This window comes from Streptopelia decaocto (genome assembly GCF_964273445.1).
Source record: "Streptopelia decaocto genome assembly, chromosome: 5".
NCBI lineage: Eukaryota > Metazoa > Chordata > Aves > Columbiformes > Columbidae > Streptopelia > Streptopelia decaocto.
This window is the reverse complement of record NC_138659.1, coordinates 36,459,081-36,486,968: the sequence shown is the minus strand read 5'-3', so window position 1 is coordinate 36,486,968 and position 27,888 is coordinate 36,459,081. Positions and strand designations below refer to the sequence as shown.

The following is a 27,888-nucleotide window of genomic DNA, read 5'->3' as shown; positions in this document are numbered from 1 at the left end:
ATTATTTCTGACTTAAGAGATTAAACACAAAGAATGGATTTAAGGAGAAGCGCCAATCCCAAGCTTGAAAAAAAACAGGGAAAACTGTTTCCAGAATATTAGCTGTAAACGAGTAAATCTGTTCTGGTGCCCTTGAAGAACACAACTTCCTTGGAGGTGTCCTTGGCAGGGACCTTCCCACCGGAGCATCGACACGGCCTCGCGCTGGGCGTCCCGGCTGCCCGTGCCGGCCAAGAGCCTGGCACTTCGGACACAACCCAAGACACCCATGAAGAACAGAGAGACACCTACAACCATCATGGCCATGGTCCCCCATGACACCTCATGTGATGGTGCGGGAAGCCACCCTGCTCAGCTGAACTATATCTGACTGGTTGCATTGTATTTTTTTGCCTACAAGAGCTGAGCAGAGCTTACTTTTCCCTTCAAATCATGCCCAAGGGTAGGAAGTGGTAGCTCAGTTGTCTACAGCAGTTTGGTTGCCAGAACATTTCCCCAGGTCCTGGGAGAACACTAACTGTATCTCAAGGCTTGGCTGGGAAAACACCAGCCGGCCGAGAGATTAACTAATGAAACATTCAACCCTTTCAAACCCGGAGGACTCTTGGATACATGGGAAGATCTTCTGACCCTGTAACTTTGGCCTAATGTCCTCTCGGTCATGTCTGCAACGGGGTTCTCTACCAGCTCTGGGACCACAGGGTCATGCTCTAGCATGGAGATAAAAAGCCCCACCAGTGCCACCAACTTGGTAGTAATTTCTGCAATGAACTCCTGCCCATGGGCCACGTCCTGCTTTAGGAGTGTGAACCCTGCGTTGGGTGCAGTCTAAACCTAAATTAACAAGAATTTAGTCATTACCTTGATACAGTAGATTTATACGACAATGCATTTGCTGCCATTTTGTAGATATTTTTATACAGATCATCTCTGTCCATATTGCTTAACTGATGCTAAGATTAAATTGTTCACGTGTTGGCCATTAATGCAGCCATCACACCAGTGAAAAGCAGGGTCTGACGCTCCCTAAAGATGTCTCGTGATGATGTCCTTGGTATTTACTCTGCGTGGTTAGATCTGCTGAACATCTGACCTTCGCATGGACCACCCTGATCCACCCCATATCCAGGGAGACACGCGTATACAGGGATTTTCTATCCATCCCAAGGCCTTTTGGCGGCTGCCATACACGCACTGAAAATGAGATGCCAGCTACGAGGATGCCAAAAAAATTGAAAAGATACTTTTTATGTGATTTGTGTAAAGCTTCAGCAAACCCCAATGTGCTTTATGTGTCGAGTTCTTCCCTTTGACAAACTTCCTCTTGGAAAACATAAGCCCTTGAAGGACAATTAGCTGGAGCTAATTAGCAGCTGCTTGAAAAGTAATCCAGGTTAAAACTTCTGCCAAGCAGACTCTTCTCCCAGAGGAGTTTTATCTTGTGAGCTACAGAAACAAAAGCTCTTGAGCAACAAAACTCTCTGAAACAGCTTCTAATGCATCTCACTTGCCTCTCTTAGTAACTTTGCCATTTCTCCCTCTTCTAAATCATCTTTTTGCAGGCATACACTTGCTTTCAAGGAGTCCAGCAAACATGAATATGGTATTCAACTAATAAATGCCACATCTTTTGAAAGAGCTTTTGGTTTTTTGAATGTTTCTCCAGGCAGAAAGCAAAAAGACAGCTTTTTCAAAGGCAAAATGTCAGTATGCGAGGGGAACTAATGTCTCTGTCACCTACAGTTCTTGAGCAACAAGACGCAAGTGCAGGCCTCTGACTTTAATGATCTGAAAGTTGCTTTTAAAATTAATCAATTCCTCCCTTTGGGAACCAATCCCTCTATCACCAGGAATCCTTTGCTTTGCCCTTCCTTGAGGTTAAATACTTGGCATTAGAAGAAAAGAAGAGGAATAAAGATGGTAAAAGCTCAAAAATGTTCAGGTTGACATTGGCCCGTTGGTTCCCCAAATGAAGAGTTTATCCAAAATAGGTCCAAAACTTCCGCCTCCCTCCAGACACATTGCAAAGTGCACAAGAGATCCTGAAAGTCCTTCCTAAAATGCACAAAACCACCCCAAAAGAGCTTCCGATACAATCTGCATACGCAAACATTGCCTGTGATAATTAATGACTATGTGATACTCTATTAATGATACAGCTTAAAATTGTAGATGTGCAAAGACAGACTATGAAATGGGGAATGGCAAGTCCTACTTGCAAATATTGCTTGGTGCCAGTGGATCGTGGTATAACCTTATAACAGCTTCTGTGATTGTAACATCACGTTATTATGAAAAACAAAAATCCCGATTTTCATTACCGAAGTTTTGTTCCTTTTTGTTCAAATGGAAATCAATATAATTGAAACAGTAACAACAAAAATCTAAAACAATAACAGCCCATGCCTGGGATATGTGTGACGATCTCCTTGAAGTTGCTGAAATTAATTTTCCAACACTTTATAAAATGGTTTGCATAAGTTGCTACCGGCTTTAAAATGCCATGTTTTCAGCTGGTACTAACACTAATATATATAATTATATACTTATCTATAACATCTACAAGATAGTTACCTGCTGCTATAGCACTGTGTCCATTTGACTCTGCATTCTGTGTCCCAAACACCTATTTGCTGGGATGGTAAAAGCGGCTGAGAGCCTCCTGCCTTTTTAATTAAGTCAACAAGAATTTTAGGGAGCTTTAGCACTTGAAGAAGAAAACTTATATGTTCCATTTGGGGCAGGGAAATATTATTCTAGACTAAAATGCAACCCTAGGGTGCCTTCTAGTACCTTAAAGGATTCAACATGATTACAAATATATTGCAAATATCTCTCAAAGATGATGAAAAAGAAAATCCTAGCTTAATTTGCAGGTACTTCGCAATATTAGCAAGTTTTGTTCAAGAAACTAAGTTTCTTGGGACACATATTTACTTTCTGAAACAAAGAGTTATTTTTAATCACCTAACTAATTAGGGCTTTATATTTCCTCTCCACGGAAGTGCCACATTCCTTTGTTATACACTATTTCAAACCGCACTGGTTTAATGAGAAGTTACTAAGCATAACTTAAGAGTAATCTTAAATTTAGACTGCAGACCACTGATTAACAGCCACACCGAGCATTTGACCTTGAGGAAACACCTATCCCCCTTTTTTAATGTGGTAATTATAATAATAATAATAATAATAATAATAATAAACATAGAAGAAAATTAAAACAATTTTGTATAGAGCAACTTCAGTTTTTAAACTACTTTTGCCTTGAATCATACGGTTTCTATGCAGTATCCCTCTAATTGGAACACATCTCTCTTCAAAAGCTTTTTGTTGGTATAAATCAATATACAGACATGACAAACTCTAGAACAAGAATGAATGAAGAGTGGGGTTTTTCTGGAAATATTTTCAAGTACACTACAGGTCACTTCTGAAATAAATTAATATTTATAGCAGGACGTTAGCTGAATATGTTGCTTTACATTAGAGTAGGTCTAGTATTCATTCAAAACTGACAAACTCCATTTCTCATCCTTTGTCTGGGAACACATTTTGACTTCAGTGAAAATGCCTGAGAAGGATCCGAGTTCTCTTAAGAAACAAATGATGTTAACAACCATTTCCTTCATCACCTGAGCTTTCCAGGATCTGTTCATTTCTCACCCCAAACTATTTCAAGATAATTATTTAATGACAAATTCTGAAGATCTAACACTTCTGTGGACTCAAATATTGTGATTAAGATGGACCTTGAGCCCCATCTCCCTCTGATCCTCTCATGCTCATGGAGAGAGACAGAAGGAGCCTCATCCCGAGGAATATTCATTACGTTTTAAGCTGTTTTACACTACCGTGTTGAGAAAAAGCAGCTATTTTTTGGAATTACAATGATGTACCATCAATAAAAACCAGGTCAAGATTTCATGCTGAACACAACGAGCAGACACTTACTTTGCTTTTGCTTCTGCATCTTCATAGGCTTTATTGGAAACGTCGTCTAGGCCGCCGATCAAGTGTTTGAAGGAGCTGTGAAAATAAAGGGGCATTTTTAGAGGAAAAGTCTCCATTTGGGAGCCAAGCAAGTCAACGTGGCAGCAACCAGGGGCCATCCCTCCATGGCAGGGATGGCCATGACCAACCAAACCAGGGCCAGGGCCAAGCACCTGCTGGCAAACACGGCCTTAGGCCCGCTGGAGAAAGGCTGGAATTGCAAAAACTAACACCAAGAAAATCCCAGTTTAGTTATTTGGCTCTTTTAGGGACTGAACGCACTGAAATTACCACCATTTTCCTTCTGCCCAATGTAAGTTTTAGAGCCAATAAGTCAATGCGACTGGCAAGCGACGGTGAGATGCCACCACCATTTCCCTGGCCTCCAAGCAGAAATCTCTGCTTTCCAAGGGAAGGATAATCTTTATTTCTGTATCTTGGCTTTCTCATCTTAAGAGAAACAGCAGAGAGAAATAAAAAGGGGAAAAAAACCCCAACAAAACAGAGAAGGACATGAAAGTGAGGGAAGAAAGGCAAGCAAATTATCATAAGCCAAATTGCTTAATGACATTTAAGAGGAAATTTGCCTTTAATTGGGTTAAAAATGAGTAAGACGGGGTGAAACATTAGGAGTGTTTGATACACATGGTGCTGAGCTGTCCCCTAATGCCATCCTCTGTCCCAAGGGAGATACAAAGGGCACAGACACATCAGAAAAACAATCCTAAAATCTTTTTATATCGTGAGTGACTCAAACAAATGGACCCAATGACCATCTGATCAACTAACAAGCATCACTCCAGAGAGAAGAAAATATATATATATGTAACCGTTATGACTTTGGTAGTGATACTACAGTACCGGAGACTAAATAAGAAATGTAAATTGAATATTTTTAGTAATTTTAATGACTGAAATCAATTAACACCAAAACTGAAGATATTCCAGGTGAAAGCATAGTTCCCTACTATACGTTTCCACTGTTCCCAACGTGTCTGTCACACACAGGCTATTTTATTCTTTTTTTTTTTTTAAAAAAAAAGAATGCATCATTTAAAAATGAGAAAAGAGTTGGGCTAGGTTGCTGCAAATCACAGTCTCTTGACTCATCTCTGCCTTAAGGTCACAGTTCCAGAAATGAGAGTCCTGCAGTCTGGCTTCTATAAGTTTGTGGGTCTCCTGAGGCACTAAACATACAGCCAAAGAACACAAATGGCTATTAAGAAGTTGTAAAAACATAATTGAGAAGTTGACCAAAAATAAAGAATCACCATTTAGGAACATATTTATGAATTTAGGATAAGAGCAGAATATTCAATATGTCTCTAATTTCAATGCTACAATCTAGGAAATAATTTCCACAGCAGAAACACGTTAATGATGAAGCCAAAGACCCGTTTACTCTTGTGTGGAAATTGTGTTGGTGTTTTTTGACAGAGGCAGACTGTAATTTCCAAAATTAAGGCCAAAGTATCTTTTCGACGCAACATTCCTTACTCGGTCATGAAATGATGAAAAAATTCGCTCATTCAACACAGAATCACAGAATCCCAGAAAGTTAGGGATTGAAAGGGACCTGGAAAGCTCATCTAGTGCAACCCCCCCATGGAGCAGGAACACCCAGATGAGGTTACACAGGAAGGTGTCCAGGCGGGTTGGAATGTCTGCAGAGAAGGAGACTCCACAACCTCCCTGGGCAGCCTGGGCCAGGCTCTGCCACCCTCACTGGGAACAAGTTTCTTCTTAAATTTAAGTGGAACCTTTTGTGTTCCAGTTTGTACCCATTGCCCCTTGTATTACCATTGGTTGTCACTGAGAAGAGCCTGGCTCCATCCTCCTGACACTCACCCTTGATATATCTGTAAACATGAATGAGGTCACCCCTCAGTCTCCTCTTGTCCAGCTCCAGAGCCCCAGCTCCCTCAGCCTTTCCTCACATGGGAGATGCTCCACTCCTTTCAGCATCTTGGTGGCTGCGCTGGACTCTCTCCAGCAGTTCCCTGGCCTGCTGGAACTGAGGGTCCACAACTGGACACAACATTCCAGGTGTGGTCTCCCCAGGGCAGAGCAGAGGGGCAGGAGAACCTCTCTGACCTACTGACCACCCCCTTCTAATCCACCCCAGGTACCATTGGCCTTCCTGGCCACAAGGGCCCAGTGTTGGCCCCAAAAAAAGTCTTCTCTGTACCTCAAAGATTTTGCTTAATCGGGACACGCCGAGCTGCCTCCGATCAGCTGATCTCAGGAACGCGTCCAGGTTAATTTTTCGTGTGCCAAATACATGCCATAGGATGAAGTCAACCCCTTGAAAGACGGAGCACGAGCAAATCAAGACACGCGTGTTAATGCTCCCTTGTGCCACAAACAGATATTCAAGCAATAAAGCGAGACGCGGTTGTACCGTAACCCTCCTGGAAAGCTGGAAGACATGACCTTAAAATGCCATTTAAAATAGCCGGGCTTGGTTTGCTTTCATGTGGTTAGGATAATGTGGCAGGGTTGAACATTCAATTCTTTTTCTTGGGGAATGCAAATAAAACTTCATCTTGCGAAACATTATACGGGCAAATAAGAAAAACTCGCTGAAAGGAGTAATAATGGTTTGTCTAATACCCTGAATTTTTTATTAAAATATCTTAAGCAAGACTTAGGACTGAGTGAGACTTCAAAGTTCAATGGAGTCACTTTTTTATTGTCTGTCTCAACACTGAAGTATCATCTCAGCCACAACCTTCCCAAGAATTTAATGGGAAAACTGTTGTATTTTTTCTCCGTATAGCCTTCTCTCTTCATATGAGAACATTCTGTTCTCATAATCAATTTTCTCCATGGATAAACTTCACCTCAACTGGGAAAAACAGTAACGAAGCAAAACTGAAAATCTCCAATGCAAGAGTTCACTTCAGCTTGTGTAGGGTCAGTCATGCCAGGATAATTTCCATTGCCAAGAGGGTTGATCCAACAACCTTTCTTGACATCTCATAACCAAAACCGGGCTTTCAAATAGGACAAAACCACAAAATCCAAAGTGAAAATACTGGAAATATTTATAATGTTTCCTTCAAAAAACAGTATCACCTTGATACGAGCAACCAAAGGCAACAATAAGCGCTGAGCACTCAATATCTGCAAATACCACATTGTGGCACTACTGGCCTCCATCATGAGGGGCCGTGCCTTGAGTTTTAGTGGCTCTTGGCCTTCAGCTCCTCCCTCTAACAGTTGTGGTTCTGTAGGCCCAGCACCCGTAACATTCCGCTGAACTTTTCAAGCCAACTGCCTAAGGCTCCCAGTTGGGTCTCTGCTTCCCTGTTGGCAAGAAGAACATCTCCTTCCCACCAGCCAGCTTGGCTCAAGCCACCTGGGCCCGCCATTAAGCCTGAGAATGGAGAAGACGCCAGCCTGCCTGGCTTAGCAAAGCCATCACCTTCATCTCAGCAGCCTTGTTGCTGTCTCGCTTTGTTTTCCCTACTGGGTTAGCAGAACCTCCTCTTCAATGACAACATACGCGGACAGGTTGAAACTTTGAATATAAAATGAAATTCCCCAGAAATTTTTCCTACCAATTACTAAGCTTGTTTATTGAAATACACCTGAACAGGTAGGACTGCACTGTTGTTTCTCTGGCAAGATGACAACTTGTCACATTCTAGCAAATAACCTATTTGCTGTCATAGTCCTCCCTGGGTGACCCAAATTAATAATAATACTGCCAACGTGGTCACTGCAGAGCTTGTACAACTGCACCACACCAGACCTGGAAATCCCGCCTCAGGCACTCGCTTCGTTTTCTATTAGTTTTTTGAATACCGGTAACCGTCTCAAACTAACTATCCAGCCAATTCCTTACACACCATCAAATCCACATCTCTCCAATTTCGAGAAGGATGTTGAACTTGCAAGTTGTTCATGAGCAATATTTATTCATTCATGTGGGAGCGAAATGCAGCATAATCTGATGTTAAGTGAGCTGAAATTTCTCCCACAGCTTGGTCGGAGCTGGGTGCTCAGCTTCATCTCACCTCCTGCGTGGTGGAGCCTGCTGATGAAGCCAGAGAGCGTTAAGGACCAAATCCCACTGAAATTCATTATTCTGGTAAAGGAAGGGACTTAAAAAGATCATTGCAAGATGGAAAGAATGTCAAGGTTGTCCTTCATAACAAATATTTTAAGGATGATTGGAACAACATGAATTAAAGTCCATGGGACACATGGAACGCTTGCTGGGCTGCAGGTTGCTTCCTTTGTTGGATCACGACTCTGCTTGTTTCTACATCAGAAAAGGAAGCTAAAAATCCATGGTTGCAAAGCATGTCTACACAGATTTGTAAGAACTAGCTATACTACTTTTTGGGTGTCTTTGGGGTGGTTTTGTGACTGCAATGACCACCTTGTTTCACAAGGAAATTAAAAAGCAAGGCAACACCAATGCTGTGAGAGTCTGGTAATTAAAGACCCATCATATACTACCTTTTGGCTTTCCTCATGGTGTTTTCAACTCCCACTGTTTCGCCCCATGCAGCATTTTAATACATATATTTTGAATTTCAGAAATTATTTTAGGCAAACCATCTTTTCACACTTACGCAATGTCCCATGTCAAACCCCTCTCCGAGACCTTGCTTGGTGGCCTGACTCATCCCTAAAAAACAAGTTTCCTGTATTACCACCCTCAAAACCCTCCAGGCAACTAAACGAGCCCTACAATTGCTCGTAATATTGTCAGAAATTGTTCTTCCACCTCTCTTTGGAAGAACTTCCTTTGGCACCAAGGGGTGACTCCTGCGCATCAAGCGTACAGCAGCTGTATCGGCTCTAAGGTGTCTGGGGAACAACTTCTGGATGTTTTGGGAAGACTTCTACAACAAAGCTGATGACAAGATAACACCAATGGGTAATATTAACACCAATCGCCAGTAAGACTGAAATTCTCCAGTCTGACCATTAAGGCAATGATATCTTCCCATAATTTGTTCTTTGAAACTGCAATGTTAATTTTGCTGAAATGTTTCAGAATGAGACACGCACCAAAGCAGAAAACTGCTGCTTCGTTACATTTGATTAATGAAAGAGCCTGCCTTGTAATAGAAAATATTAGGCAACCTTAATAACATGCATCACTCCTTCTTCTGCACAGACCAGCTTTGACTGCAGGTAACACTGACTTCCAGCTTCCATTGCTACCTTGCATATAAGTCAACATCAACATTTACCATAACAAACCAAAAAGTGTAATATTCTGTCTATCTGGATGTAAAGAAATGCTACTTTTCCTCCTTAACAGAACAGCATCTGCACAGTGTTCCAAATTTACAGATGTCTTAGTAGGTTTTCTCCATATTAAATGAGCTTCTACAGTTATTTGCATGCCCATAATAAAATAATAATCTAAGAGAAGAGCTATGCCAAGAAAGAACTGGTCAGGACACAGGACAACCTTCCCTGAGCTATAAATAGTGCTATAAATAGCATTCCTTTTCTTGCCCTATAAATAGGATTCTTATGAATAGTGTTACTGTGCTACTAATTGCAGAGCGTTACTAGAATCGCTGGTATAGATTAACTACAGCTTCATCAGTTAAATTTAAACTTGTACTTCCTTACTGTTTCAAGGGCGTTACATACTGAGAAAAAGGCAAAAGAGACGAGCAAAGAAATAGTCTGTAAAACCATCAGGAACGACTGACCATGCAATTACTGGTCATTTGGGTTTTTTTAACACTTATAGTGCAAACCAAAAATATCCCTTACAGAAGCGTTGAGAAAAATGCATAAATTACTTGTTGTTTTGTATTTCTCTGAGTAAATGCTTGCTATATTATCTAAATAAATCAGTTTTTTGTCTCTTTGCCCCACAGGACAAGGGACAGCATGTCTTTTATCAACCAGTCCACCTGGCTTGTGTACATGACCCACAAGTCACTCAGTTGACAATCCTGAAGTTCACCATCTGTTTCCAACAGATAGACTATATTTGTTTTTTCAGTTGTTGATAAACAAACTAACCTATCAGAAGACCTGGGATTTCTGAAGTGTTATTCCGCAGGTCGGCCATTACAGAACACCAGATTTCTAGAAATGAAGGACTGTAAAATAATACAAACCACTTGTGTCAAAGCACGATTGAGCGTATGCTGCGAGATACTCTAGCATCTCTCATTCATCCCATTGGAACATCAGAAGGGCTTCAGAGGTCTCCCCTAACCCAACATCTGACCTTTGACAGTGTCTTGCATCAAGACACTGTGCCCAGGGAAGAGCTCAAGGACAACAGGGAAGAGCTGAAGGGAGTACGGTCTTGATGAGCGGGTAGTGAGGTGACTGCGAACCGGCTGAAGGGAAGAAGCCAGAGAGTCGTGGTCAATGGGGCAGAGTCCAGTTGAGGCCTGTATCTAGTGCAGTGCCTCAGGGGTCAGTACTGGAGCCTGTACTATTCAATATATTCATCAATGATTTGGATGAAGGAATAGAGTGACTGTCAGCAAGTTTGCTGATGACACTAAGCTGGGAGGAGTGGCTGACACTGGAAGCTGTGCTGCCATCCAGAGACCTGGACAGGCTGGAGAGCTGGGCAGGGAGAAATTTAATGAAATAGAACAAGGGCAAGTGTAGAGTCTTGAATCTGGACAGGAACAACCCCAGGTTCCAGTATAAGTTGAGGAATGACCTATTAGAGAGCAGCGTAGGGGAAAGGGACCTGGGGTCCTGGGGACAGCAGGGTGACCATGAGCCAGCACTGGGCCCTTGTGGCCAGGAAGGCCAATGGTACCTGGGGTGGATTAGAAGGGGGTGGTCAGTAGGTCAGAGAGGTTCTCCTGCCCCTCTGCTCTGCCCTGGGGAGACCACACCTGGAATGTTGTGTCCAGTTGTGGACCCTCAGTTCCAGCAGGCCAGGGAACTGCTGGAGAGAGTCCAGCGCAGCCACCAAGATGCTGAAGGGAGTGGAGCATCTCCCATGTGAGGAAAGGCTGAGGGAGCTGGGGCTCTGGAGCTGGACAAGAGGAGACTGAGGGGTGACCTCATTCATGTTTACAGATATATCAAGGGTGAGTGTCAGGAGGATGGAGCCAGGCTCTTCTCAGTGACAACCAATGGTAATACAAGGGGCAATGGGTACAAACTGGAACACAAAAGGTTCCACTTAAATTTAAGAAGAAACTTGTTCCCAGTGAGGGTGGCAGAGCCTGGCCCAGGCTGCCCAGGGAGGTTGTGGAGTCTCCTTCTCTGCAGACATTCCAACCCCCTGGACACCTTCCTGTGTAACCTCATCTGGGTGTTCCTGCTCCATGGGGGGATTGCACTGGATGAGCTTTCCAGGTCCCTTCCAATCCCAGACATTCTGTGATTCTGTGATTCTGTAACACCACAGCTTGTGACATTTGCCTCGGTCCCCTCTTACACCTCTGCAAAGGATCCGAGCCCAGAGGAAGGCTCTATGTCTTTAAAAAAATCCAATGGATTTCTTTTCCTTTCGAACACTTACAAACTCTTCTGGTGTTTCCTGTAGCTCTGTGGGTGATCCCCATGTGAAGAGCCGCCTCCTTTTGGCTTTCGCCTCCCTCCCACAGGTTTCTGTGTGAAAAAATCAATCCCCACTCGTCTCACCCGCCTCTCTCATGGTTTCACGGACCTACACTGGATTCCCTTGGAAAGATCCTTGTGGAAGATGTGGCCGTACCTCTCGATGGCCCACGCCAGTGCTTCCCTGCCCTCACACCTGGAAAACCACCCTAAGAGTCATGCTGAATTTCCAAAAGGTCATGCTCATTTTTTTCTAATCCCATTCCCATCAATTGGAAAGAGCAGTGGAATCTGCAGCACTGTTTTCTGGAGCCCAGACATTTATTTTCTAGATTTAACCCCCCTAATTCCTTCAAGCTCCCTATATAAGACATTATTTTACTCTTTCAATCTCCTTCGAGCGGTAGAGCTTCCAGCAGGACTCGGTCCTTTGGACGAAGGCTCTCTGTCCCCACATGGACTTGAATAACAACATCTTGCTTGAACATTTGCCAGAAGCTCGATGCCTTTCATGACATTTTGCCGACACAAACTCAATCTGTGTTCCACCGTAACGCCCGGATCCGTTTCCGCAGTAACGCCATCTCCCCATTTATTTCCCTTTTTCTGAATTTGTCACTACTGAGTTTCGCCTTGTTGTTTCAGGCGGATCTTGACTCTACTTCACCAAGGCCGTGGACAGCATACTGTGGATTTATTCCTCCAAATTAAATGGCTTCTTTGGAGAAAATGATCAAAGTCTCTAGTTAAAAGGTGGGCACCCCACGTCAGGAAAAGCAGGTACTTACTCTCTGTCTATGACCAGACACGTCACCGCTTCAGCCGCAATGACGTTGGCTGTTCTGACGTCCTCCCTGAAAGACAAAATATGTTTCTTAAGTAGGCTGCATTGTTTTCATGACGATCTTTTTAATTCGAAACATACCACATTCTCAAAGCACTTCAAGAAGAAATTTCTGGGTTTCACAGCTTTTTCCCCTATATTGGTTTGATGTTCATCATCCGTACAGGCCTCAAGCACATAGAAGCTAAAAATTACACGCGAGTGGAAAAAAGAAACAGGTTCTCCTTGTCAATAAGAGGCCAAGTCTCGCTTCTTACTATGCACATTTGTCCACAGAAATATCTTTTTATCAAAATATCAGCTATTAGAGGAGCTGACACCGCGCCAATGAAAGGGGCTTGATCGGAATGGAGCTTTTGAAAGGTGTCGGTATTAAAACACTGCACTGGTGCTTTTCACCAGCTTTTCGGAAATTGAAACTATTGCACTTAGAATTTTTAATTTCTTCATGACCAAATGCTTTGGTGTCCTCCCTTCCCTGCCCCAGGGAGAACTTGGCTGAGGCCATTCCAAGCTATAAATATGAAGTTAATTCATTTTAATCAGCCTGATTGGGTGTTTCATCGGATGCCGTCGTGGTTTTTGCGTTGGCCAAACAAATGTCCAGGATTTAGAGTCGCTGTTTTCTTCCAATTCACTCCAAACCTTCCCATGGATGAAGAGTAAGTGGATTACAGGCAAAAGAGACCCGTGTCCTTTAAACACACCTAATTCATTTAGACTGGAAAACCACGGTACATTCCCACTGAAGCAGAAAATGAGATTTAAAAATGCTGTTAGAAATGCTGTTTAAAGATTGGAGGTATTAAAAAAGTGCACTCATATGGGAATGTACACTCTCCCTTTAAGATAATCATTAATTAACTTTAATGACTTTTGAGCTATCTTTAATATCATTAAAGCACAAATGAAAGGAACGTTTATATTCAAGTCTATAGTCTTTGAGTCTATTTTCAATGAAATTGTGTATTAGTGCTAATTTATCCACGCCAATAAACAAAATTATGATAATTTAAAGAAAGTAGAAAGATGTAGTTGAATAGCAGTAGAAAATTATCTCTATTAACTTCTAAAACTTCGGTAAATATAGAGAGGTTAAGGACTGATAATATTTAATATCCCATTAAGTTGCCGTAGCCAACTTTTGCCGGTATATCAATACATTAAAACGAGTATGTAAACTCTGTTGTTGTTCATTAATTCCAGTTAAAACTTATTTGTCCCATTATCTCAGATGCCTTTATGCAAAAAATATTATACCTTTATGGTTGTCGATTTCAGAGTAAGTATAGTTATTATATTATAGTTATACGATTAAGGACAAGTTCAACACGAATATTTTAAATAAACCTTGACACTAGAGATTAAAATGCACAAGTAACTGTTACGGTTTTCACTATCTTGTACTTAATACTTTTAATTAGCATGCAGTTAATGCAGAATGAAGGCACTTTCCCAAAGGGCATTTCACTTTGCACAACCACCTGACCCAGAGGAACAGCAGAAATTACTTTCCTAATGCAGAAAGTCACGCGATTCGGAGGTTTCCTTATGTTCTGCACAAGTAGAAATAACTGATAAATAAAGTGGCTCATATATGAAGAGTTAAATCAAGAGACGGCAACGTTTGGGTATCTCCAAAGCCATCCTGAGCATCCTCACCACCAACCCACCCTCGTCCCGCAAAGACCAGCGAAGGGAGGGATGGGGAAGCAGCTTTGGTTCCCACAGCCCAAACCTCTCCTGTTAGGGGGTGTTCACCAACCAGGCTGCAAGCAGGAGGAAAAAATTAACTAAGTCTCTAAAAACAGAAGGAAAAAAAAACCAAAACAGTGTATTTTCAATTCAATATAAGTGTTAAATCTTCATGTGAATCAGCTGTGAAACACAAGACACGCTCAGACTGTCAAACACCTTGCGTACGCTGAGAAATGACAAACATACCTAGAGCCGTGTCACCGAGCTACGGATTAACCTCGGGCACCTTCAAGCACAAGAAATCGACAGCCCGTTTTAAAAGGTATCACTCGGACAGGCGGCCGCCAGCTACAGCACACGGCATTAAATGCAGCACGTAATTATTACAACTGCACGGCATTAAACATAACAGTAATTATGTGAGGCTCATAGAGTTAAATACAACAAGTAGTTGTTTGAGGTGAGTGGCATTAAATGCAATGGCAATTGTTAGAACTGCACGGCATTAAATGCAAAAGTAACTATTAGAATTGCACGGCATTAAATGCAAAAGTGGTTAATTGAAATGCGTGGCATTAGATAGAACAATTATTAGAACCACACAGCATTAAATGCAATAGTAATTATTAATAACAGATGTGCATGGCACTAAATGCAACAAGTAATTATTTTAAGTGCATGGCACTAAATGCAAAAGTAGTTACTAGAAGTGCAGGGCATTAAATACAACAAGTAATTATTAGAATTGCACAGCATTAGATGCAAAAGTAGTTAATTGAAATGCATGGCATTAAAAGCAACAAGTACTCATTAGAAGTGCATGGCATTAAATGCAAAAGTATTTAATTGAAATGCATGTCATTAAATACAAGAGTATTAGAACTGCACAGCATTAAATGCAACAGATTCTTTTAAGTGCATGGCACTAAATGCAAAAGTAGTTAGAAGTGCACGGCACTCGATTATTAGAAGTGCATGGCATTAAATGCAATGACTGATTATTAGAATTGCACCCCATTAGATGCAATAGTAGTTAGGCATTATATACAAATAATTATTAGAAGTGCACAGCATTAAATGCAAAATTAGCTAATAGAAGTGTAGGGCACTAAATGCAACAAGCAAGTATTAGAAGTGCAAACCACTAAGTGTCACAGGCATTTCCAAGCAAACGCCTTGGTTGCAAACACTGACTGGGACACCCTCTGGCCTTCGTCCCCGGAGTACTCATCACTGCTCCCCGAGAGGCCGCGCTCAGCCTCGGACGCATCGTCCTCACTCCCCGAATACGCCATCGCCAGCCTGCGCCTCCACCATGGCCCCCAAAAAACGCCTCCTGCCCCCCAGCCTGTCACTCTGCGTTGTCCTCCGGGCGAGCGCTGGTATTTTACAGCCCCTCCAGCTTCAAACTTCAGGACCTGGAGAAAGGTCAGAGCTCGGGGGGGCGGTTCCAGGGAGCAGCACCGGGAGGTCCAAGCAGATTTTGGAGCCAAAAATCGGTCCGAGGCTGCAGAGAGGTGGCACGAGAGCTGGCACCGCTCCTTAACCCCGCGCTGGAATTAGATAGCAACATTCTCCACCACCTTAAAGCTGTTCCGAAGTTTATCACTATAACCATCATTATATTATTTAAGAGATGAAACACATATATTTGTATTTTTTCTGGTTATAATTGGTTGCCCAGTTCGCCGTATATAACTTCAACAGTTTTGCTTCTGACAAACTGGCAGCAACTGAAGAATCATGATTTTTCTTTAACCCCTTCCAGGGGGTTCTATTGATCCCACTGTTTATAAAGCTGCGTCGGAAAATAAGAATATGAAATACAGAGGCAGCTTTGAGCAGAGATAAAGTCACACATCAGCCTCTGTTTCTTTACCTTCGGCTGGAAAAATGTGCCTTAGATTTAAAAAAAAATCTTAGGAGATGTTCCCATCTTTTTGCCTTTTTTTATGCCCCCTAACTCAACAAATTCCTGCTTCAAGTTGGTCACTCATAACTCCTACCCACCTAACCGCTTCATAATGTTGACATAATTCCTGAAATAAATGGGATCATTTAATTTTAAAATATACCATTCTATTTGCTTGGCGCTTGCTGTTACGCCGCCAGCAAACTCCACGTTACCCCAGCAGACAGACACGACCTTGGCACGATGCTGCCCGACTTTTGGCATCGCTGCCCCTGGCACCAAATAACACTTGGATACTGCTCTGCAGGATCCCCAGTAAAAGTCATTTTTACCTAAAAAGCGATGGCATAATCAGAAAATACCCAGCAAAGTAATAAGGGGAGATAGAGACACTGGGTGTCGAGTTATTACCACTAAACTCAAGCCGTTAACTGATTTTTCCTATCAATTATTGTTTTTCCTTTAACTTATTTCTTGTCCTAAATACTTTTAATCAATCTTATTAAAAATACAGTAACAAAGTCGAGTGTACAGTGCCGGAAAGTGGTGAAATGCATTAAATAACTTGGATATCAGCAAATTAGGAACCTCCGGACGTTCTTCCCACAGCAAATTTTTAAAACCCACCAGGGAAGACCTAATTTTTTTCTTTCCTTCTTTGAAACCCTCATTAACAGCATTCTCAAGTCTAAATTATCTAAACACTCATTTTCCAAAGTCCCACAAGACGTGAGCTTTTTATCCCAGATCCCTCCCAGGCAGCAGCAGCTTCTGCAGAACAGCCACCAAGGACCAGACATGGACCCATCTCCTTTGGGGGGCTGGTCAAGGTCCTTCAGCTACGTGGGCAAAGAAAAATGGGTTGTTGTGAGAGTCGGTCTGAAGATGGAGCAGTATTTGCCTGAACATCGCCATCAGGAACTGAGAGAACTGAAGCTGAGACCGAAAGAACACATGGACAATGACTTGGAGAGAGGCCCGAGGAGAAGCATTGTGTTGCACTGTTTCTCCGATACGGGGGGCTGCTGCTTACAATGGCTGTTGTGTGGACTTTGCCTGCTTCTCCAGCCAAACCAGCCCCCGCCTCCTGAAAGCTATTGTTATGAGGGTCTCTTTGACCCAGAAACAATAGCCGCTGCCTCAGCTACATGTGTCCCTCACCTGCTCCCCCAAACAATGGCCAACAAAAAGGAGCATGCCCAGAAGCTCACCAAGGGTCCTGAGGTCACCCGATGGACCAGAGAAAGACCCCTGAATGCCGGACACGTAAGCATTGGCAAAAGAAAGCATGAATCCTTCGAGCCTGCGCAGTACGAGCCTGGGTTGCAAAATCAAGACGGAGACTGGGCTAAAACAATGGGAGCAAGGGGGGGTGAAGAAGCATAAAAGGTGACTCCAGAATGGACACCATTGAAGATCTTCCCACCAGAGGATCCCGAACCACGATGGAGGACCGGCAGGACTCCACGGGACCGGAGACCAGAGGGAGCTTCTGGAACTGGACTGGTGAGAAACGCAACCTCACTTCTCATCTTTACCTTTACTCTTCCCCGTTTCTTTCCCCTTTCTTTTTCTTACTCTCTCTATTGCGTGCCACTTTACGGGCAAATTAATAAAGTAACACTGCTTGATTGAATTATAACCCCTTGGCATTTTGGTCGCCTTAATTTTGCACTCTGAGATCAAGGTAAAAGAACCATCACGAGTCCATCACCGAATTGACCGTGACAGTTGTCAGCATCATTTTTAGAGAAAAAAAGAAAAAGCAACAAGCCTAACTATAGATTTTGGGATATGCAGCAGCCTGCAAGCCCATTTCGATGGGATGGCCATCGCTTTGATGGCCACGGTCTGACCAAGACAACTGCCATCAGAAGGTGGTTTTATCTGAAATATTAGGACTATCCTTGTGAATGATGCGATCACCCAACACCCTTGGAAGCAAAAATGCGAGCTGACTTCATGCTGCTCTCAATTTGTGCCGCTCTGCACCCTCTTTCCTCCTTTTTCGTGGTGGCCATCGTTGAAGTCAAGTCAACGCAGCCCTAGAGAATGGTGATGTGGCTCATCACTGATGGCATAAGCCAGGAGCTGTTTGGTTTCCCAAGAATGCAGCTTTCTCAGAACACAACATGCACTTGCCATTGGTTTTGACTAGAAAAATACATTACTGGAATTAATAAGAACAACGCAATCATCTAAACGTCTACAAATTTTAATGCTGACCTAACAAAGATGCGCAACTTGAAAAAGCTTTACTTGAAAGGAGTTCTGGCATTCCATAAAATCTGTGAAAAGCCCCATCGTTGCAATAGGAGAAGGCGTTAAAATCACACCTACAAAAGGAACAAAATAGGGTAGGAAAGAGATTTTGTACCTCAATTTGGAGGCACATATCAAAACACACCCAAACCACCTGTGCACCTTTGGTTATAGAGCTATTAGGAAAAGGAAATATAGAACAATATTTCAGTTTGTTCAGACAAGATGGTTTAAAACTATTATTTTATGTGGTTTTTATTCAATATAAGCAAACCATATGACTCTTGAAATAGGCTACACTTCTAATAATTTGTTTTATGTCTGGTGACTTACTTGCTCTTTCTAAATTATATTTATATTCCCAGTGGCTTCAACTGAAAGTTTCCAGCCCTGGCAAGGATTGCTCAATAGGATTTACAAAAAAAGAGCCCTCCCTGATAACTTATTTCAATATTTATGAAGTTAATGACTTGGAGATGGTGAAAAGGGCTCTCAAGACACTGTTGGTCAAAACAATTCTGCTCTGTCCTTACCGTACCGACATTTCTGAAAGCAAATGGAACTCCCAACAACGGCTGCTGAGCTCACGCCAAGATTGAAGTTAAAATTCCCCCAACAAGTCGCGATGTGCTGGGATCATTTCAGGATGCCGGGTGACGTCTGACAATGATTTTCTGCTTTGTATTAATGCTGGGAAAAGGGAAACACCTGCAGGGCTTGTACTTCTTTTCATTTTTATCAAGTCCAGTTTACATAAAGCACAATTTATTTTTGTATTAATGCACATGCCCTAATTTAAAAAATAAATGTATATCTAATTTTTGCAATCATTGTATGTATATGGGGAAACAACTATGGTTACAAATACTGCACTGGACTGCGACTGCTCCTTTGCCGCTGCCTCCAATGAGCCATTTCACCAATTCCTACATTTCACTATATTCCTATATAGAAATGCATTTCTATATATATGAATATTTCCTGTATTTCACTATATTGCTGAATTTCGCTATGATTCCCACATTATGATGAGAAAAATACTTTAATTTACTGTGCGATCCCCTGGTTCTACAGAGAGAAGAAACTATGCAAGAGATGGCTGCTCTTATTTTTATTGGATTATAGACCTGACATAGCCATGCTGCTAATCAACAAGTGTTACGTTATCAGACTGCCTATCAATAGATGCAATGCAGATAAATATTGCCAGGAAATAGTATTAATTAAAACAGAAGCACTATGACAGGTGCTATCATATATAATCTGATAGCACTGAACCCACTCCTGCCCCTTGGTAGAGAATGAGGAGATGCAGAGGGCAAAAATTATTGCAAACACAGAGATTTCTGCTGCATTTTTAAAAGCTGGTGTAAAATCAGCAACCTTCACATTTAAATATATGATCCTGAGCTGCCAGCAATTTGGGAAACCTAAAATGGGCTGCAAGGTAATTGTGGCTGAGGAAAGGGTGACGAACCACAGGGGGCACGGTGTTAACGAAGAGAGCACTCTGGTATATTTGCACTGTATTTAATCCATAACTGACAACTGCAAACTACTCCGGAAATAATCTATGACCTCTGCCACAACTAATTTAACCCACAAGCACTTCACCTGAGCGCTAAGTGATTAATTCACCATTATGTCTTAGAACAGCTACGTTAAAATCAAATCAAACTGCGACCCGAGAGTTTCAGTAACGTGAGACATCTACTACACATGAACAACATCAACGCTTGTGCAACGTGGTTTTCAACCACGTGCAAGAGGTTCATGTGGTCACAGCTCCGGCTCAGAGCAGCTAATGTCTATGAAAATATCTGTAAATGTGTTTTCTAGGTGAGTAAACCAACGCAGGAGGAGCTCGAGTGAGGTGCCCGATTCTTTTCCTCTCCTTTCAAGTGTTTCTAGGACTGTTCTTTTTCTCTCCTTTCTGCGTGAGAGCACTGGGACAAATCCCCTTTGTCACGCTGAAGCGATGAGCAACGTATTTGTTTATCGAAACCACAGCTCATTGCAAGGATGTCTGGCCTATCTGCAAATGCCAAGAGGCTCTTTCAGTTGAGAATATTTTTAAGGGTTTATTGTGAATTCATGACTTCTTTTTTTTTTTAAAGAAGAACCATATTTTTAAGCAGTGCTTTTGTTAAATTCCTGAGCACTCCAAAGAGGGGAGGCGGAGTTGTTACGGGATTATGGCTTCTCCTCTACAGATGCCAGCGGCAGGATCTCGATAACAAGCCATGGGAGATGTTTTTTCATCACTGCTCACCTTTGGCTGACAGTACCACCCACCACCCACCACCAGGTACCAAATTCCCAGTCTCCTCCACTTCAGGTCGCTGCAATCCCACCTAAGGCAGGTGGTTTGCACCACCCTCTTACCTACCTCCTCCCACAGGCAACGCTCTTCCCATCCATCCCAGTGTCCTCACCCTGGTCACTGTGTCCATCTTACCTTCCTCTCCAGGTTGGTGACTCCTCCAGGTCCACCAATTTCTTCTTCACTCTGCAGGTCAAATTCACTGCAACCTTCCTTTACCCACAAATCCCTTGACCTTCTTGCATACTGACCGACTGAGCAACCTGAGCTGATTAAGATGTTCCTGCTCGTGGCAGGGGTTGGACTGGATGAGCTTGGAAGGTCCCTTCAACCCAAACCATCTGTGATTCCGTGTCAAGGACTTCAGTTTACAGGATCACAGAATGTCAGGGATTGGAAAGGAACCTCAAAAGCTCATCCAGTGCAATCCCCCTGCCGGAGCAGGAACACCCAGATGAGGTTACACAGGAAGGTGTCCAGGGGGTTGGAATGTCTGCAGAGAAGGAGACTCCACAACCTCCCTGGGCAGCCTGTTCCAGGCTCTGCCACCCTCACCAGGAAGAAGTTTCTTCTTAAATTTAAGTGGAACCTTTTGTGTTCCAGTTTGAACCCATTACCCCTTGTCCTGCTGTTGGTTGTCACCGAGAAGAGCCTGGCTCCACCCTCCTGACATTCACCCTTTCCATATTGATCCCCATGAATGAGTCACCCCTCAGTCTCCTCCAATCTCCAGAGCCCCAGCTCCCTCAGCCTTTCCTCACACGGGAGATGCTCCACTCCCTTCAGCATCTTGGTGGCTGCGCTGGACTCTCTCCAGCAGTTCCCTGTCCTGCTGGAACTGAGGGGCCACAACTGGACACAATATTCCAGGTGTGGTCTCCCCAGGGCAGAGTAGAGGGGCAGGAGAACCTCTCTGACCTAATGACCAACCCCCTTCTACTCCACCCCAGGTACCATTGGCCTTCCTGGCCACAAGGGCCCAGTGCTGGCTCATGGTCATGCTGCTGTCCCCAGGACCCCCAGGTCCCTTTCCCTACATGGCTCTCTACTAGGTCGTTCCCCAACTTATACTGGAATAGCTTGGTGTTGCCCTAAGTGTGCCAATAGGCTTTAATTGCCCTGAGCAGCAGAAGTTGGGACCTTCACCCAACACCTTCTGCCCATGGTCCAGGAGCCCCATTTCAGCTCAGCCTGGGACCCTCAGCTGTAGGTACAGACTCGTCTGTTGTCTCAAGCCCCATTCCTTCCGTGGACCCTGGATCTACAACGTAGACAGCTTGTAGCCCATCTCCTGGATGGCCCATGCCTAACGCTGTAGCCTTGGTTCTAGCCCTGTCTCTGCTAGGACTCCATGGGTGGATCTAGGACCCAGGTCATCCTGTCCTTGTCTCCCAAAGTGCAGGAGCACCCTGTTACCAGCACCCGCCTCTCACCCAGCTTCACTCAGAATGGGTTTGACTTGGCTAATTACAGCGAACCCTTCCTTGTATTTGCTGTATGAAAGGTCAGGCCAATAACGGGATTGAAAGCAGTATAAGCAAGAGCAGAAAGTGCCCAAACCCTTCATTTTGGACTAGAACAACAAAATTAATATCTCGGACACCAACAGTTCACGCCGAGTCTTCAGTTTCTCATTCTGTGTGTTATTTTATAGTGGAGGACGGAAGCTCAGGACCAGGCTTAAGGTGACTCTATAACCACAACCTAAATGATCTGGGCTTGCCTAGAGGATAAGCATGGCCTAACCTTCATCCCTGTATTATCTTTTGAAGGTGGGACTAGAATCTCCTTGTCTTTCAGATTTCGCCGTTTAAGCATCACAAAACCTGCCAAGCTACGGAAAGGATCCATTTCTAATATAAACCAGCACAAGAGAACGGCTTAAAAAATGCACTGAACTGAAGCGAAAAAGCAAAAGATGTTTTGCCTGTGAAAGACGTTGTCTCAAGAAACCTATTTTTTTATCCATTAGAAAGTGTTCGCAGACCCTAATATTGGTAAAGCCCCTCCTGATTATGCTCTATCACCACTAATATATTTACTAAAAAACCCCTGGACCCAGTTACGTAATGTCTGGAGAGCAGCATAACGCAGCCTTGGAAAATAAAGTGAAAAAAATCTGAAAAAAATCAATTTGCTGCAGCCCGAGGAGAAGCTGAAAGCTTTGGAAAAGCATCAAAAAAGTCACGAGAGATTTCACGTTCCACCTCCGCTGAGCCTGGATGAGCAGGAGAAGGGCAGGAGCTACACATTGCATTCAGTAACCACAAACCAAAATAAAGCACGACTTAAACCAAATATAACCCCAAAGCTGCAGATACTCCAGGCATGTTATATATATCACAGAATTCCAGAATGTCAGGGGCTGGAAGGGACCTGGAAAGCTCATCCAGTGCAATCCCCCCTGGAGCAGGAACACCCAGATGAGGTTACACAGGAAGGTGTCCAGGCGGGTTGGAATGTCTGCAGAGAAGGAGACTCCACAACCCCCTGGGCAGCCTGGGCCAGGCTCTGGCACCCTCACTGGGAAGAAGCTCCTTTTCAAATTTAAGTGTGTTCCAGTCTGTACCCATTGCCCCTTGTCCTATCACTGGTTGTCACCGAGAAGAGCCTGGCTCCATCCTCCTGACACTCACCTTTCCTATATCTGTAAACATGAATGAGGTCACCCCTCAGTCTCCTCTTGTCCAGCTCCAGAGCCCCAGCTCCCTCAGCCTTTCCTCACACGGGAGATGCTCCACTCCCTTCAGCATCTTGGTGGCTGCGCTGGACTCTCTCCAGCAGTTCCCTGTCCTGTTGGAACTGAGGGGCCCATATATCCAACTCGTTACAGTAACTCCTCTGCAGATTTAAAAATCACTCCAAAACTGAGATTTTTGGAAAAATGTGCTGTTGCCCCGGATGGCGGTGCAGAGCATTTCATTGCTTTTCCACCAGCTGTGCGGCACACATCATCATTTGCATGGCATTTTATATCTACGTAGTTAACGCTAATTAGTGCGGAGGTGGATGTATTTCTTCTTCTCAATCCATTTCAGCAGGAAATGATTGGCCACGTCTTGAAGCTGAATTGCACTAGAAATACACGTGGTGCTTTGTGGCTGGTACCAGTTCCCCACTTGTCCTACTGAATTTTAGCACCTGCTAAAAGTCGAGGACACGACACCCAAGCACTCACCAGCGCACACAAAGGAATCGTTTTGGCTTTCTTACATTTTATATTAACTCAAGTGTGGCTGCCTTTGCCTCCAGGAAACATCCTGAACTCCAGCTGGCTTAGGTTTGTGTGTCTGTAGAAGCCTATACTTCTCTATTATAACAGCAGCTACGCCATAAATTAATTTACATCCTAATTTACAGTCAGTTGAGATGGGAGACATTGTCTCACTGCTTTGAAATATGCCCTTTTACCATTCTTCTTCATGCTAGAGGTTTTTCATGGCATATAATGATATTTTATTTTTCACCTGGCAATCTTCTGGTGGAAAATTTCCATGATTTTCCAAGGTAAAACTTTGAATTTAATTTTGGGACTGCTTTGTTGCTCTTTGCTCTATTAAGGGATGGTAAATACACTGACTTTACAGTCAAGAAAAGCAGATACATCCATTTTTGTTGGTCCCCATTAGTGCACAGGACTGGACCTCAAACTCAGATGCTAAGCCAGTTTGATTTCTGAGGCCGGAGGGGAACAGGACCAGCTCCTGGGGATCCTCATTTCTGGTTCCAGACAACACCTGGAGCCGCTGGGAATTTCCTGAATCTCATGGATGACAAAGCCCATTTTCCTGCTATTTCAGATATGCCATAAAATAACCCTCACAAACGTACAGACTCAAATTAAAAGCAGTTTTGTTGATATACCCATTGAAGATACTTCCAAAACTTGTTTCTCTAATGGTTACTCACCTTTTTCTGTTCCTGAGTCTAAATGTACTCATTGCAAGCTTAAATCTAAACCAATGGACCAAACCCATCCTCAAGTTAAAAGAGTTATTTTTCTTTCCCTTTGTATAAAAAACTCTAAAACCTTCTCAGATTTTATTTCCCCAAGTTAAACAAATCCAAGTCTCCTAACTCTGTCTAAAGCTCTTTTGGCTTCTCTGTACCTGGACCAGCGTGAATTCATCGTAGAATCATAGAATCATTTTGGCCCTTAAGATCGAGTCCAAGCACAACCGAAATCCTTTGTGGATGTAAGTGTCCCCAGGGGTTTGGAATACTTCAGATGTCACTGGGGTTTTGTGCAAGGGTACAAATACTGTCCTGTTCTCACTGAACACACCTCTAAAGGTTTCCTGAAACCCCATCTCACGCTGTTTAATTTCTGCATCTGTACGTGGTGACCACACAACCTCATGGTTGAGTCCAGAAAGGTGATACCTGCTGGGGCTCCCTTGCCAAAAATTTGGGCTTTCCTGCACAGACACAACATGTGGCATTTTCCTTCAAGCCTTTGCAACAAATTTGGAACGAAAGGTTAATTAAGGATTGCGTAATATTGCTGTTTTCCAGCTCATAGCTGCCTGGATGGCCCCACTGCTGCTGACGCCTCTTGCTCTTCCCCGTTAATGATGACACTTGTGACTGGATAAGATTTACACCTCCAGTTTCACAAATTAGACTGATCTGAGCTTGAGGATGGAAATAATGAGGTCCCCAAGTCCAAACTTTCCTGCTTTTTAGAGCTTTGATTACTTTTATTGTCAATAATTCCTACGCTTTCAACTTCACCTGGACCTACAGCCACAGCACGGCCAGCTACAACCACCCCCCAGCCAGTGCCTGCTCTTCGCTTCATAGAAACATAAAATCCTCAAAGTTTTCCTTGATAAAATCAAACAAAAATCTCAGTTACTGATCCCACTTCAGTCAGTTTAATGAAGAAAACAAGAGCTGAGTCTGCTTGGAGCAAACCAGGAGCTCCAGAGGTGCCTTCTGATCCCAGTGGCTTGTGCTCCTGGGATGAGGACAAGAGATAACAGCATTTTGGAAAACATCAGTTGAAGTATTACACCAAACAGCTGCTTTACAATCTTTAAAGAAATTAGATTAGAAACAACAAAATTACAAGTACCAGCATAACCAATAACACTGTGTTGAAAATAGTGGTTAAACTTGAAAAAGAGCCTGATTTTCAGCTAATCGAGATTCTGGTCCTAAACACAACGTGGAACACACGTTTTGCAGATCTCATTTCCCCGAATATAGTAAAAGCCAAATCAAAGCAAGGAATCACAGAGCAAGCATCCAGGATACGACGTTTGACTCTCCCCAACTTTGCTCTATCCACAGGAAAGCAGCAAAAGGAGCTCTGATAAAAGCATCCTTGTAAAAGGAATAATCCCCCATATTTATTATCTGAGAATATTACAGCTGCTAGAAGTACAATATAGTGATAAAAACTACTTTAAGTTTTACAACAGTCATGTCTAAGAGAATTACAAGCAGCAACATGTTCTGTTGTACTGCAGAGTGGCTGGTCTTCTTCTGGGTGGACACATACCACCCTGACGCGATGGATTTTATTGCTTCAAGGGCTAGTTTTATATGATTTTATACGAGTTTCATATGACACGCACTGACTTGACATCCCCGATATCAAGGTGGAAGATTCAGCAGTCAGCACCAGGAAACGTAAAATAAAAACCTGTGCAATTATTATAGTCATAAGTTAGAATCATAGAATCATTTTGGTTGGAAGAGACCCTTGAGATCGAGTCCAACCAGTAACCTCAGTCTAGCACTAAACCACATCCCTAAGAGCCTCATCTATGCGTCTTTTAAATCCCTCCAGCTACTGCAGATTTAAAACCATCCTAACCCTTCAAGAAACTTTCTCCTTCTTTTATATCAGCCAAGCAGATGTTTAAGAACAAACTGTGATGAATCCCAATGTAGTGTATGAATACGAGGCCATTTCCCAGGGCCTGACAGAGCCCAACAGGACCCAACAGAGCCTGACAGAGCTCAACAAAGCCCAACAAGGCTTGACAGTGCCCAACAGAGCTGGAATGGGCTTGATACAGACCCACAGAGCCCGATCGGACCTGATCGAGCCCAAAAAAGCCTTACAGGGCCCGACAGAGCCAGACAAAGCTCAACAAAGCCTGACAAGGCCCGAGAGAGGGACGACTCACAGCAGTAAATCTGAGCGGGTGTAAATTTGTTAACCCTTCCCACAATTAACACCCAAAGACACCGCAGCAGGACCACAGCTCTTCTCCAGCCCATGGACAACTTACTGGACCATCATCGGCTTCACCTGGAACAAAACCCCTTGTACGCCACAGTCCCATGCAACAGCCTCAGCACATTAAAAGGCTCCAAATCAATCGAGTTAAGACCATGTCTCTTTTGGAGAGGCAGACATGTCCCACTCTGTATTGTATTTCTAATGCAAATCTGCATTTTAAAGGAGAGATGGACCTGAAATGAACCCATAAATTTTAACAGTTTGACATCTGAGTGATTTGCCCCCCAACTGGAATCAAGGTGAGTCCAAGCTCTGATGGGTGAAGTGCGTCTCCAGGTCTGCGCTGAACCAGACATTGATTAAAACGTTAACATGGACAATCTCTTATTGACACTTGATAAGGGTTTGGAAGGATTTAAAAAAGATGCCTGACTGAAGAAGAAATACAAGTCAAAGCTTAGGTAAAAAGATCAAGAACATTGAAGCAGGTTGGCTTCCAACCATTTTTAATTGATTTAACATTGAACTGCATTTTACCTCAATATATATAAAGAAAAATCCAGAGCTGGAAAGGGAGAAAGTTCAGGGAGGATTAGAATTTGGGCATAAATCCCACTGAAAAGAAAGCTTACGTTATCTAAAACAAAGCACTGGGCTTTGTTGTCATATCAAGTTGCTTAATACCCACTGGTTTAGCAATAACATCTACAGAAAATGAAACCTTTTTATATCACTCAATAGCAACAGAAAGATTACCTGGCTTTCTTCCCTGCAATCATTATTTAGCTCAGATGCCAGCAAACCGCAGTAGAATTTTAAATAGATTATACTTGTAATTTATGGGTATCACTTTCCATAAGTCCCATCCGGCTGTACAAAACAACTGTGACAGGGATGACTTCGGACTGTTTCACTGCATTATGGCCCACGTCATCTTCTATAACCACAAACTGCAAACCCTGCATCAGTGATCAAAATCATCTACCTACAACTTCCATCTTCCCCGCAGTGATCAGAGCAGTGGCAAGCCCAGAAATCTCATTTATAGAAATGAGGGTTACAGCTGAATTATGCCATCTATAGATGGCATTTGAATTCAGTGGTCTGAGTACTGTGCGATAGTCATCTGGAAATCCAGA

At 43.1% G+C, this 27,888-nt stretch overlaps 1 protein-coding gene across 5 annotated transcripts in view; it reads right to left on the bottom strand.

Moving 5' to 3' along the window:
* Nucleotides 1-27,888, bottom strand: part of PRKG1 (protein kinase cGMP-dependent 1) — a 468,886-nt gene that overhangs the window by 61,542 nt on the left and 379,456 nt on the right. For 3 of the 5 annotated variants that reach the window (XM_082054422.1, XM_082054421.1, XM_082054420.1), the window contains exons 8-9: nucleotides 12,303-12,368; nucleotides 3,955-4,029 (exon numbers count right to left, since the gene is read on the bottom strand). The exons of 1 other annotated variant lie outside the window; for it this stretch is intronic. In XM_082054422.1, the coding sequence (XP_081910548.1) occupies nucleotides 3,955-4,029; nucleotides 12,303-12,368 (141 nt within the window). Of the gene's footprint in view, nucleotides 1-3,954; nucleotides 4,030-12,302; nucleotides 12,369-15,250; nucleotides 15,410-27,888 lie in introns of those variants that run through there. One more of the 5 variants, XM_082054423.1, reaches the window with a different exon arrangement.